Raw genomic sequence first — 15,040 nt, 5'->3', positions numbered from 1 at the left:
GAAAATGTAAGAAATTTTCCAGTTAATTGCTGAGGTAGGGGAACAACTTCCTATTTCATCGTATTTATTTTTATTAGATTTTTTCATATGTGCAATTTAATGATTAAAATTATTTTAATTGGAGGAAATTACTTTTTTTAGCTACTGCTTCTTCCAGTGTGCGAGGGAATCCAGTATTATATCCAAGAGAAAAGATCATGCCTTCTCCCATTGCCCGAGCTCCTCCTCAGACATTAGCAGATTCTTTTGCTGAGCCTCACCCACGTATGGCATCGCGTCATCAAGTGTCACAAGGTGTAAACAATGACATGAATGTAATTTCATCTACTGGGCCAGCACATATATCTCCGCAATCTAGCCACATCTCACCTGATCACTCAACACCTCTTCCTCCACCTTTGATCATGAGTCCAGATGTCTCTGTTGCACCGCAGGTAAGAGCTTGCAAGATATAAAAGTTTTAAACTTTCCATCAAGTTCTTTTACGAGATCTTGAAAGTTGCATCATATCTATATCCATCTTCTCAAGTTAGTTTGCATTTTATAATTATGAAAAATTAAGTTATCATTGAAATATCAAAACATGACTTATTAGATATGCTTTTTATTTTAAATGTATAAAACAAAAGTTTTGGTGTTCTAAAAAAATTTTTTAATTAATATAGTAAAATGCTGAATAACTGAAAAGGTTTATTTAAAAATCAAACAAGATGCCTAGAAATCAGAGCTAAATGGGCACATTATTTTGTTCTTAAGTTATATACATTTTCCCATTCGTTATTAAATTATTGTTATTTTCTGCTCAGTTTCATGGTGAGAGATCGCCATCTACATTGAACCAGGCTCAAATGGAATATTTGAGGCGGCGTCATCAGATTCTTCAACAGCAGATCATGGCTCAGCAAGAAGAATTACGCAGGGTGTCCGAACAACTTATGTTGGTGCAATTTACAAATCCTAATGTGAATGCTGCCACTGCTCCTAATATGCCTCATGATGTCCAATACCAAGTTCCAGACATGCATCCTGATATGGGAAACTATGTAAATGCTTCATACCAAGTAGTAAGGCCAACTCAGCAGTTAAAAGTTCAGACATCTGCTGAAAACATTGCTATAAAATCCATGGAAAATTATCAACGATCCACACCCAGTACTGTAACCTCTAGGTCTTATATGAATCTCGAGGTAGGTGATTTAGATCTTTTTTCTGATTTAGGCTTCCAGTTGCAGGAAACAACCAACACGCAATCCATTGATTTTTTTTACCCTGAAAATAATTATTCTGGAGGACTTCCCTACAATTTTGAGGTTAGAAAAAACTCATTATCTCTGGGTAGAAAATTGGTTAATATTATGCAATTCATTTTTATGTGCAATTAAAATGGAATCTGCCTCTTATTTTTATGATGTATGAAAATGACAGAAAATTAAGTATCCATGTTTAAAAGTTCATTGAGCAAAAAATCTGTTTCTAAAACTTTGTTTTTTAGTCTTCTACAAAACCTGGCTGTCCAATTGTCGTCAGTATAGCTGTATGAATTGATGGGTAAAAAATTCACAATTTAAAAATTGATCCAGTACTAATAGATTCTCTGTTTAATTTCTTACAGTAATGACAAATTAAGTAAGCAGTTTTAAATTTTTTTCGAAACTCTACTTTGTCAAGCTCTTTATTTGTACAAATAAAGTCCTCACTTGTTTTAAACTGTGGCTCTTCAAATTTTGCAGAATATTGATGCTTTACTTAATTATATGTACTATTAGCTTTCTCAGTCAGTGAGGTCTACTGAAAATTCCTATGCTTGAAATATTTTTACTCTGCTTTTCTTACCATAATTTCAAATTCTATTACTTGCTTTAAAAATTTATTGGTATTTTTTAGTGTATTAAATTATGTGATGAATCTTAATTCTAAAATCTGAATTAGAATTTTTAATAAATTATTGTTGAGTCTTTCTCTGTAATATAAGTTCCACTTCATAAAAAGTAAGATTATCTGTTTTAAAATTACATATACAAACACAGATTACTTTTCTCTTTTAATTCAACTTTTGTTTCATGCAGTTAAAAATATTTGATAGAAAAATCTTTCAAACTGCTTACTTTTATGTAATTAAAAAAAAAAACTTGAGCATTGTTGAGTAATTCAAATTTAAAGTAAGATCTTATGAAATTAATGGGTTGATTCTTTATTACAAATTCAGATTATGATATATATATATATATATATATATATATATATATATATATATATATATATATATATATATATATATATATTCATTAGTAATTATAGAAATATAGTATTTTCTCTCTTGTAGATATTTAACAACCAACTAATATTTTTCCCCCTTTTCTTTTTAGCAGGCTGACATGTGTGGTGTTGGTACTTCAAGCTCTATGCCTATGCTTTCTCCAGAACAAACAAATGAAGCAATTGCTCAAGGTTATTCTATGACTCACTCAATGCAATCCAACACATGAAACTGACTTATTCTTCTTATATACTCTCTTAAAAACTGCTCTTCACTTCAGGAGAAAGCAGGATTTATGTGTGCCCTCTCATTCTAGTCGCAGGAAGGAACAGTTTTTAAATGTTCCATGTATATCAATCATTTTATATCAAATGGTTCCCATATTTCGTTTAGTGTATGAAAAGATATTGAATTAGGGCTGTGTGAGCTGTCATACTTCATGTGGGGAAATTCATGAGCTGCTCTGTTTCCATTGTAAAAAGCGTTAAGGAGCAGGTTGTTACGTTTATTAATTAGAAATGAATTGAAGCTCCATCATTCAGAAGTGGCTCCAATTATTTAAATGGCATTCTGTATTGTGCCATTTTTTATTCATTATATGACTGAATTTTATAATTCATTTTAAATAAAAGCTTGTACCTGCTTTGGAATAATGTTTTTGCAGCTCATTATGGCAACTGGATGGGAACCATATCATACATGCCAAATGTTCTTTTTTTTTTTTTTTTTTAAATCATTTGTGATATTGTGAGTCATTCACTTAGAAGGAAATACATTATTCATTTGCTCAAATGTTGAAACATAGTTATTTTTTTATTCTGTTAAAGTTTATAATAAGAATATGAACGAGCTTTCTATCTTGACTAGCTTGTACACAATTATATGTTTTACCGATTGTCTTAAGGGTTTTTTTATCTGTTTATTTGTCAGTTATTTAGCACATTGTTTCCAACATTTCCCTTTATATTTGTTGTAGATATTAAATTTGTTTTTCATAGTACAAAGCTTTAACATTTTGGTTGTGATTATATATCATGTATAATTTTATTATATATTTGTAATTACTACAGTTAAAATTTAGCATTGTATATATTTTACATATCATTATACTTATAGTAAACCTTGTACAGTGTATCATAGAGAGAGATCATAAAATATTAACTATGGGGATGTGCAGTAAATGTGTACAGTAAAATTTTGGAGCAAGTTATACAGTTTTCATGATGTTTCTGTGCAGGAATATTTATTACTGCTATTGATATTTTAAAGTCTATGTGAAGTTTTACTGTATGATAAATAATTCAGATTTCTATTAAGTACACTCAGTCACTTGTTATATTTAAGAATGTTAAAAAACATTTTACACAATGCAAACTTTAGATTATTATTAAAAAGCTTGCAGTGTCAAGTTTCTAATCATTTTATTATTGTTGTTTGAATTTTAATCTTTTATATGTAGTTTATTATAAACAGTATGTATTTATTGATAGATAGTTCTATAAAAATATTAAAAATATTTTAAAATGTCATGTTATTCATTCAAAAGATTATTTATCTCTGATATTGCAAATATAAGAAATAATTAATATGTCCTTAGAATTGTGAATTAAGAGAAAAGTAAATTTTCATTTATTTTTTAAGGTGTAAAAAAATTATGTACATTATTTATATTGCTATCCACACAGATGTTGTTTACAATATTTATCATCAAATTTATATAAATTGTCTCTATCTTTTTAAAGACAAATAATTCAATATGAAAAATATTTATTAGAATTGTCTATTTATACTAATTTTTCATTAAATTTGATTTCTTGAATTTTTTTAATAGGATTTTCCTTAAAATTTAATTGACAATTTTGAATTTTTAAAAACTTTTACATAAATTGCAAACAGTTTGTGAAATATATAATAATTATAAACTTTTACATGTCACTAGAGCTTTTGAAATATTGTTATTTAGACTGGGTGTACTTTTGACGAAGAAACATTTTCAACTTCACTGGAGCTTTTTGCATTGAGTACTGCTGGAGGTTCAAGATCGAATTTAAATCATGTTTATAAAACTATGTTTTTATATCTTTGTAAATAAATTTGGGGCATAAAAAATATTTTCATAGCAATTTTCATTATGAAACTCATCAATGAATATTTATCTCTGGTAACTCTTTATACTCTACTTGTATAAAATATTTGTTGCACTTTAAGCTATGAAGTTATTCCTTGACTTTTATATGTTCTGTATATTCGATCAAAATAATAGTTATATAATTATAATATATTTATTTATCTTGTGAAAATTAAAACTTTAGAATTGCCACTTTTGTATGTTTCGTACTTAAGTATGTTCCACGCCATTAGACAGTGAGTGATATTTTTACATGTTATTCTGCACAAAATCTAGCAGAAATCATTATTTAAGTTTGAGAAATCTGTTAGTTTTATTTTTTATCACTCTGCTATTTTTAAGATATCTTTAAAACGTTTATTAAGTTGCTTCATTTTCAATGAGTAATTTAATTTCTTTTGAATTATTTATTGAAGTCTTTAGCATTTTGTATTACTCCTGGCATCTTCATGTAGAATAATTTTAAATGCAAATGAATTATGAGCTTCTTGTGTTTCATTAAAAATAATAATGGATTTTATATAGTGAAATACATTTTTAACATTCATATGAAGTTTTAAAAGGGACTGCAAAATGATTTATAATAAAAGTATGGGGAAGTAAATTGTAATTGATTAAAACTATTTTTGTATAGAAGCTTTTATCTCATATTATGAAAAAAATATTTTTGTATAATTAGTGTAAATTTACCCAGTATTTATTCAAATATATATAAAATAATTTTAAAATTTAGATATACAATCAATAACCGTGTGTTACTAGTAAGATATATAAGCAAACTTTTCATTTAGTACTTTTATGCAATAGATAATTTATAATAATATTCTTGAAAGCAACTTTTTTTCTCAATGAAAATATATTGGATCACAAAGAATATTTCCTTTTGCATAATATTTACTATACTCAAAGAATACTTTACATCAAAATGTATAGATGTTACGTAAAATTGTTTGCTACCTTTGAAGTGTGCATGATACTTGATGTTAAATAGATATTTTGATTGCACTCTCAACCTTATCACACACTTGTTATTTTAAATTCATTGCAAAATAATATTTCATTATATCATTCATGTGATAGACGAAATATTGCTCATATACATATTGGAAAAGGTCTCAATTTTCCTTCTTTAGTTATTTAAAATATTGTAATTAAATGTCAATTTTTTTAATTTAGCCATTTGAATTTTTATTTAAATTTCTACTTCAGCTGATTTTTCTTGCTAATGATATATTAAATTTTTTTAAGTTGTGTTACATAACTGAAATAAATTAAAATTTATTTTTAAAAAATGTGGATCTCATCTTGGAAATTTCTTTTAAATATATATACTTATATATTGTCGATTCTGAATCAGTTGTTATACTTAAAATAATTTTATTGTAAAACACGGTTCATTTTGCTTTCATGAAAAAAATGTTTAGTATTTAGAAAATATTTTCTATTAAAAACTCTACTCTCAAATACTCAAACTTTGTGATCCTGTACTAAAGAAAATTAATTTTTTTTATATCTGTTTTAAAAAATAGATATATAATCTATTTCATTTGTGAAACTTTATCATTATATCATTTGTTAAATAAAAAGATATGAACATTTTTAATATGTATTTTTTGTTTCTTTCATTAAAAAAAAAAAAAAATTAAAATATTACTAAAAAGTTGGACTTGGTCTCAAATGTGGTCATAACATAATAGGAATTTTGTTCTATTAAGTTCTTTATTTAAAAAAAAAAAACTTTTGATTTGAAGCATTACAAATGAACATATTCAACTTTTTTCTTTTCTTTTTACCTTGCAATCTCTTTATTTTCATAGATGGGATTGAAATTGGAAAAAATTTAAACAACCAACAACAAATATAACAACAAAAAAAAACTTTGTAGAAGATGATTTTGGGCACACTTTTATGTTTTTATTAATTGTTACAATTATTTTAAATTGATGGTGATTTTGGTCAAAGAGCTATTTGAAAATAAATGTAATGTTGATTAGGGGAGAAGTTGTTAAGAAATAGTTCAATAGATTTGCAGCTCTCAGTTTATAGTTCTTTTAGTTTTATTTACAAATGCACCATTGTTAGTAACTGCTTCCAATTAATATAATTGAAAACTCTTTCTTAAAAATGGAATCAATAACAAAGATAAATGAAGATGACACAAATTTTCTTTTAAAGGTTACAAATTAAAATATCATCTGGTCAAAAATGAAATTTAGGTAATAACCCACTCTAACGCCATGGGATGTATGCCTACCACCAAATTCAATCTTTGAATAAAGTTATTTAGATGCATAAATTCTCACAAATTTTTCAAAAGACAAAACATTTGATGTTTCAGTTTCTCATCTCTCATAAAATGAAGTATCTTGATTTGTTAATTGTTACATAATTATTAATTAATCAAATTAAACTTCCTAATAAGCTAAATGAATTACTTTTCTTAATCTAGTCTCACTTCTAAAAATATTTTAATATATCATGACTTAAAAAAATTGCCTTTCAAAAGATTATAATAGGAATTAGGAGCTGAACTATTAAATTTGTGCAGTATTTTTACATGTATAATATATTATACTTTTCATATTCTATAAATATTTTGTAAAAAATTAATATTGTCAAATGATTTTCATTTTTTAAAAATTTTGATAGATTTTCAATTTTAAGAAATGATTTGGCATTTTTAGCAACATTAAAGCATATTTTAATCTTTAATTTGAAAATAATTAGAGTATGAAACAATAAAAATACTACTCTCTAGCATATAAGTAAAAAATTCTTCTAATTTTCTTTTATTTACCAATTCTAAATATAATGTATTGAAAAAATTTTGGATTTTGTAATTCATCAAGAAACTTGAATCATATAACAATAATTATGAAAATTATTCTACATTATTCAGGCATTATTCCAGAATAAGAGAAGTAAAAATTTAAGAATCAATTTGACAGATGATCTGCTACTTTAACTGGCCTGATAATGGCAAATCTTTTGAAGTCAAACAACTTCCCATTGGTGTATGAAATGCTTTCTTGGGTGTTATTGTATCAATTTCAAAGTTACAAAATTTATACATTGAAATAATCCTTATTGAGCTTCAAAATAGGATTAAACCAAATAGGTCTAACCAAATTAAATTTTGATAAAGAGGTACAAATGAAATACTTTTGTTGATTTTGAAACTATCTTCAATAAATATTTATGAATTTTTTTTTAAAATAATATTCTCTAAGAATTTATACTCATCCTACATTAAGAGCTATTTATGTACTAATTCAAGTATAAGCACTGAAATTTTCTATGGTTACTCTTTGATGACATCATCATATTTACATATGTAAATGGAAATCAACATTTTTCATATAATCCATATGTATCATAAAATACTCAATTTTACCTACATAAATTAAGTGGACTTCAAAATATAGCATAGATTCTAAACTTGATAATTGCATTAAAACTTATACCAAATGTAATGAATTAAGATCTAATGGCTAATGTGTGAAGAAATCAATGTTGGAATAATAATGTATTTGTAAGTCTAATAAGCAAATTAAAAATTTTCTATAAAGTCGATGATACATTTAATTGTTAAAGAAGTCCCAAATTACAATTTTCATATACATGATACATCTAAAATACAGGACAAACTTTAAATGTGCACCATGCATAGAGAAATAAGTCATTTTTACAACAGAACATGAGATGCAAAGCACAAATGGTGACTGCTCGAAAGGGCTGTTTGCAATGAGTAAAGAAAAGGATACACCAAATAAAATGTACATTACAAGGTACTTGTATATTAATTGCATGTCAGAAATTAAAAGTCAAAGATGACGCCAACAATTAATTGCAAAGATGTTGTATCAGACATACCTAAAATCTGACTATGTTTACCAATTAAAGGAATTTAAGCCTAAAGTTTGGCACTGGTATGTGTTAATATACAAATACCAATATGGATATAATGGAACATAAATTTACAACATAGATTCATAAATAACAACATGCAAAGTCAACATTTTAGATGACAAGTCCTTTGATCACTTACATAAGTATTTTAAATGTTTGTTTTTAATGCTACATCTTGCTTATCATTGCATTTGCCATGCTATGTACAACTTGGAATGATTTTATTTATGTATGTTTTGTTTCTCTATTGTATGTTTATTTTCCATTAAACCTATATTGTCCATTTATCACAGGAAAAAAAAATTATTAGAAACAATTCATTAAAATAATACAGTATTCAACTTTTTTCTGCTCACTTTGCAACCTGTCTTCATAGAAAGGACTGAAATTGTTATTATCATGCACTTTATCTTATTTAATTCACTGATGAATAGTCACTTGCACAGACCACCTCATGCCTTTGCAATCTCATGTTCTGTCGCAAAAATTATTTATTCTGTAAGCCTGATTTTAAAATCATCAAGTACATAAGTTATTAAGCTCATTGTAACAATTATGTTTCATTTTTTCTATCTATAAACCTCCTAATATGCCACAAAAAATCAGTGCTATAAATATTTTTCTGTACTTAGCTTTACTTTTCTGTACTTATCTTTTCTGTATTTTCTGTACTTATAAAAATAATTTTAAATCAGAACTGTGGTCTCTGCCACCGTTTACTTAATTATAGTTCAAAATCATTTGACTTCAAAAATTTTATATCTTGATCATATTTAATCTTTAATAATCTAAATCTAAATAGACCAATCTCTTTAAAATACACATGAGAAGAAATAATATTAATATTTATTAATGGCCAAATTGAAAACAATAATCTTTTATCAATAATCTTTTACTTAAAAGTGATTATAAAAATAATATGATCATTAAAAACTTCCATATTACTTTTTAAATCTTGTTTTTTTATGCATTATTAGTAAACTAAGGAGTAGAGTAAGGAATAGAAACAAAAAAAGTGATGCTTTTAATATTAAATTTAAAAAATTTTTTAAGCATAGGCATTTTTAGAAGCAATTTTCATTTTAATTCAGTAAATGGAAAAAAACAAAATAAATTTCATAGGAACAAGCCAAAATAGTGAATGGTATACGACAGTAAAAGAACAAGGACTCTACGATTGAAAGTGACATAAAATAATACTAAAATAATATTTTACAATCAGCGCCTCATCTAGAATATTTTATACCTGCAACAAATGAAAAGAACTATGAAAATCTTCCCTTAAATAAATTTATAATATACTCATTAACTAAAAAAAAATTAAAAATAGATCATTTTCCCTTTGTTTTATTTATTTTTAGATTTCAGGATTACAGTAGAATTTTTCAAATAGAAATGAGGTTGTGCTATTTTTCACCCCTCACTTTAAAAATGTATGCAAGCATAAAGCAGCAGAAATGATCTAGTTGCAAAACTTAATAAAGGTGTTGTCACTCTCTCCCTGCATACAATTGTGAAACTTAGACAAGACTGTGAAAACCATCAGAGCTCAGATTTTTATTTTAAAGAAAATTTTAAATAGTCCTGCACATGAGAGTCATGTATTTCATAATATGAAGGAGAAAACTGAATACATATTCCAAATTCTTTTTTCCACTAGTTGAAAACAAAATGTGATATAAAAAAACTATTTTTGAAACAAGATAAAAACACACAATTTCATTTATTTGTCATTGCATTTTTGAGTTGTTGCATTTATATGCTCATGAAAGTATAGACCAATAGACAATTACCCATTGGACATAAAAATCTACTTTATAGACTAAGGACGTATATTGAATTTCATTAAACTACATTAATCCATTTTTGATTGAGTTTAAATGTAAGTGAAACTACAGACTGACAGACAGCTAATCCTGAGACAGATTTGATATACATCTTCAATTGAAATGCTAAATCTGTATGCCAAATATTATCAATCTAGGTCTTTATGTTTTGCAATAACTGAGTTTACATGCAATTAGAAAACCTGATAATGAGTTTTATTGAAAATTTGATAAAAAGCTACAAACTAAATTTCCTTTGACTAGCTCAAAATCCTTTTGAGATAATGAAATCACAGATGCACATAATTTTAAAAATTTATTTTTTGGATTCAAGAAGCCTGAAATGTGAAGATTCATAAAAATATCAAGTTTGAATTTTTGATGATTACAATATTTTCTGTTTGTATATGATAAAGTAAAAAAAGAAATCTTAATTTATGTTATAAAATGGTCTCAATAATTTTTGAAAATCAATGTTACACTAAAAACTTTTTATAACAAAATTATATATGTATTTAAATTTTTAAAAAAACTATAAAATTACAGCACAATAGGAATAACTTCAAAGACATTAAAAAAAAAGCTAAAGTGTTTTGCACAGACACTTGCCTTATGTCCTTGAGAAAGGGCCTTAAAATCTATTCAATGAAATGTGAAGTGAATAATTAAGGGAATAGTGAATTTATAACATTGGAAGAGGAAGGCCTTCAAAACATTTTTATGCCTATCACATGACACCATAAACTTCTGATATCACTTCTGAAAGAAAACTATTAAACCTCACAATTTTGAAATGGCTGGACTAAAATGCTAAACCAATAAAATCCCAATATTTTGAAATTAATGCATATTTCTCGATAAAAATGACTTTTATGAGAGAGATATGAATATGAATTTTCAAGTTATATCATTTTGCTAAAATTTTTTAAAGAAGACTACATAAAGAATAATGACAGAATAAATTACATGCTTTATTCATCCCTCCCCCTGATAGCAATTAGCAGAATATTGTTCTGTGTGTGTGAAGAAAATATATTTACATATAAATGGTAATTCTGTTATTAACACTGATGATACATGACTTAAAAGAAAAAAAAATCAATTATGTGTTTGAATAATTTCAAAAATGAAAATTAAATTAACAAATTTTTAAAAATTTAGTCTAGAAGTTATTTTACTGCTTATTTAAAATCTCTTATAATTATGGTGTCTAATTCATGATCTCTAAGAAGATACTATAGCATTTATTAATGCTTCTTTATTCCAATAAAGAATGTTTATGAATAAATAGAAGACAAAAAAAATCATAAAATGAATATAGTTGCGAATAAAAAAATATGAAAAAGGCAAAATATATATACATATATTTGGCAATTGCTTTTGAAAATCTTTATACCAAGAAACTATATTTATGATAGAACATATATGTAGTCTAGGACAAATAAGAAGGGGGGAAGAGAAAAAACAAGATGTATCTTCAAGTTTATTGGTATATTTAAATTGATTCAAACAAAAATTACATTTAAAATAAATAAAAATCTAATAAATTGACTGTTGCTACATTAATTTTATGCCTGTAGATATTTTCATTGACAAATAAAACTTCCAAAAATTTATGTGTAGTATTCTTTTAAAAATTTGTGCATGTTTAAATTTTTTAATAAGATATTTGACAGTTTAAAAAAAAATCTATTTTTAATGTATTGATATAATAATACTACATTACAAGGAGCAAAGTCAAATTTCAAGCTCATTATAACTAAATTAGAAATATAAAGAACAAATCATAACTAAATAAAAAATGTATACTATAGTCAAATAAAGTTTAACTTCATTTTGTTTTCATTCATTTATATATATATACATACAAAAGAAAGTTTTGCAATTTTCAAGCAGAAGCAACCTCAACAGTAAATCCAACCCATTCTCCAGCTGAATTTCCAGATGTTTCATTATTCTGTGTCTCTGGCTTTGGTTTTATATAATCCTGCACTTTATTGGGTTGATGGGGAACATGAATCTGTTTGTGTCTTTTCAACTGACTTTTCAGAGTAAAACTTCTTTTGCAAAACTCGCACACAAAAGGTTTTCTTCCTGTATGAATGGAATAATGTTGTTGTAACGTACCTCGTGTTTTAAATCCTTTAAGGCACACAAAACACTTGAAAGGACGTTCATTTCCATGTGTTAAATAATGTTTCTGAAGATGTGTTTTTAAAGGAAAAGATTTCTGGCAATATTCACAGTTATATGGCTTTTCACCAGTATGAAGTAAAAGATGCTGTCTTAAATACGCCTTGGTGGTGAATCGCTTGTGACATGTGTCACAACTGAAAAGTTCTTTCTCCTTTGAGTGAATTCTAGAATGTTTATGCAGTTCAGCTTTTGTTTTGAATCCTTTATTGCATGCATCACAAATATGATTTTTTTCCCCATTGTGTACTAAATAATGCTGTGTGAGATCACCTTTTGTTTTGAATCCTTTAATACATATATCACAGATATGTGGTTTTAAAGTTGTATGTGTACGTTGGTGTTGGTTTAAGGTATTTTTCTTCCGAAAAGATTTCTGACAAATGTTGCAAACATAAGGCCTCTCGCCTGTATGCAACGTAAAATGTTGCTGCAGGTTCAATCGCGTCAGGAAGCGTTTGTTGCACACGTTACATGAATATGGTTGGTCTCCCGTATGCAACATATAATGAAGTTGTAGATAATCTTTCTTCTTGAAACTTTTGCCACAGAATTTGCATGCAAATGGCTTAATTCCAGTATGGTGAACATAGTGTTGTTTGAGATGATACTTCGTTTTAAATCTTTTTTCACACATATCACAAGGATAAGGTGTATCTATATCATGAATCATATAATGTTCAATCAACGAAGCTTCATTTTCAAAACCTTGGCAACAAACTTCACACTCAAAAACTCCATCTTCTAATATAGGAGCCGAATTTTCTAGTTCAGTTGCAGTATAATCAGTTTTAACATTTTCCAAGGCAATTTCGTTTGCATGTGTTTCTAAATGATCTTCTAAATGAATATATTGGGTAAACGCTCTTTTGCATAAATGACAAACAAATGGTACTACTGTTATGCGAGTAATATTATCTTCCGATTCTGTTTTAATAACAACATTATCATTCGGAGCAAAAGAATCGTATGAAAAAGCAAACATATTTGGTTATTGAATTCTTAAATAAATTATAATATTGCCCTGCTCATTTTGCCTTTTACTTTCTACCACTCCTAATATAAATGCATGAGTTCATTACAACTACAACTGAATTCAATTTCAGAACACATGAAAACGACACACGATATCAAAACAAAAAAAAAAGTACTGCACGTGAAAAAGAAAATAATAATCCGGAAAACTGGAATCTTTTTATGATGGCAACGATACCTCTAAAACGCACACCTATGTAATTTTATTAGCGATATCTATTTATTTTATTTTATTTTTAATTCTACAGCTATTATTAAAAAGCTATATCATTTACCATATGGCCGTTATATGATGAGAATAGTACACAAATCAATCAAGATCAGGTAAGTTTTTACATTGATGATAAAATATTTGCATAACTAGAATCATTTCTATTATAATGCTTCCTTATAGGGAATCCACAAAACTTCAACACTCTACAGTAGGGATGACGAATATTTTCAGAGCGGTTATTACGTAACCAATATCAAAAAGTCACAAATACAAGTGATCAATACTTTTCAAAGAGGGGTGTGATTCAAATCCTTCATACGATCTTACTGATGATATTTCGATTACAGGTTTTGGATCACAATAGAAACTAACAATCGATACGATATCACTGAAATTTGCCGGAGTGGTTACGATACGATCTGTCCAATGGAAGCTCCCGAAAGAAATCTGTGATTGGATTGAAAAGTGATCGGACCGGTTATTGGAATTATCGTATCGTATCATTGAATTGCATATCACTGAAATTTATCGCAGTGGTGATTTCACCGGAAAGTGCGAGGCTTCACTGGAAAGTGCGATGTCACTGTTTCACTTTACGGGAGTGACCGATATTCGTATTTGATGATGCACTATTCCATACAGATCATTTTTTATTTGACTTTGATTACATGTACTCTTTTTACTGCTGGCGCCATCTATTGGTAGAATATAGGACTAAAGTAAACATTTTAAAGAAATGACATATATTTTTAACTCATTTTTCCAGAAAATGATTCACTCTAATAAATAAATTAAATAAATAGTTTTCAGAAAAAAAAATTTAAGAAGTAAGCTGAAACAGAAAAATTAATTCAATCACACGTTAATTAAATTAGTAAATTAAGTATTAATTACAATTAATAAATTTTATATTTAATATTAAGTAATAATTTTTAATTAATAATATGATTGAAATAATAGATATTTGGAACGCATATTTAAAAATAACAATAGCAATATTATTTGTTATTCAAAAAATCGTGGATTATGCATCTCTACTCTACAGATGTTAATGAATGATTGAAAATGCAGCCCGTAAGGAATTATTAAAATCTAATTTTATGTGTACTAATGTTTATATGTTATTGACTAAACATCTGTCCAGTTAAACGGAGCCTTTACATATGATTTGCTTTCTAAAGAGAACATTGGAATAGATCTTTAAAAATTAGTAGAGAGAAACTTTTTAACTGAAGAGAAAAAAAGAAAATAAATTAAGGAGTAACTGAGGAGTTTTTACTTTTTCGTATGTGAAGTATACAAATCGAAAATATTATAATTGTCCAAAAAAAAAATTGAGCTCGTGATTTTAATGAATTTATTTCAGAAATTACTGAGATTAAAAACATACTATTGGCATTAGGTTTGTCTGTTACGTCTGTGGGCAGGACAGGTTAAAACGCTTTGAGCTGCAAGCATGAAATTTAGTGCATGGTCTC

At 26.8% G+C, this 15,040-nt stretch overlaps 2 protein-coding genes across 9 annotated transcripts in view; one reads left to right on the top strand and one right to left on the bottom strand.

The window, feature by feature from the left end:
- LOC129974973 (circadian locomoter output cycles protein kaput-like) overlaps positions 1-3,768 on the top strand; it is a 28,533-nt gene extending 24,765 nt beyond the window's left edge. For 2 of the 8 annotated variants that reach the window (XM_056087802.1, XM_056087800.1), the window contains exons 16-17: positions 142-434; positions 807-1,978. In XM_056087802.1, coding sequence (XP_055943777.1) covers positions 142-434; positions 807-1,382 — 869 coding nt within the window. In that variant the 3' untranslated portion in view covers positions 1,383-1,978. Of the gene's footprint in view, positions 1-141; positions 435-806; positions 1,979-2,366 lie in introns of those variants that run through there. The other 6 variants (XM_056087801.1, XM_056087799.1, XM_056087806.1 and 3 more) reach the window with 4 other exon arrangements.
- An 8,240-nt stretch (positions 3,769-12,008) lies between these two features.
- LOC129975456 (zinc finger protein 501-like) lies at positions 12,009-13,298 on the bottom strand. The gene has a single exon (XM_056088518.1). It carries the CDS (start codon positions 13,296-13,298, stop codon positions 12,009-12,011), a length of 1,290 nt encoding a protein of 429 aa, XP_055944493.1.
- Positions 13,299-15,040: the final 1,742 nt, after the last annotated feature.

Source organism: Argiope bruennichi, chromosome 7, assembly GCF_947563725.1.
Source record: "Argiope bruennichi chromosome 7, qqArgBrue1.1, whole genome shotgun sequence".
Lineage (NCBI taxonomy): Eukaryota > Metazoa > Arthropoda > Arachnida > Araneae > Araneidae > Argiope > Argiope bruennichi.
This window is presented reverse-complemented; position numbering and strand designations above follow the sequence as displayed.

What these genes read in the sequence shown, in the direction of transcription:
- LOC129975456 (XM_056088518.1), bottom strand. Translation starts at nt 13,298, where the DNA reads ATGTTTGCTTTTTCATACGATTCTTTTGCTCCGAATGATAATGTTGTT.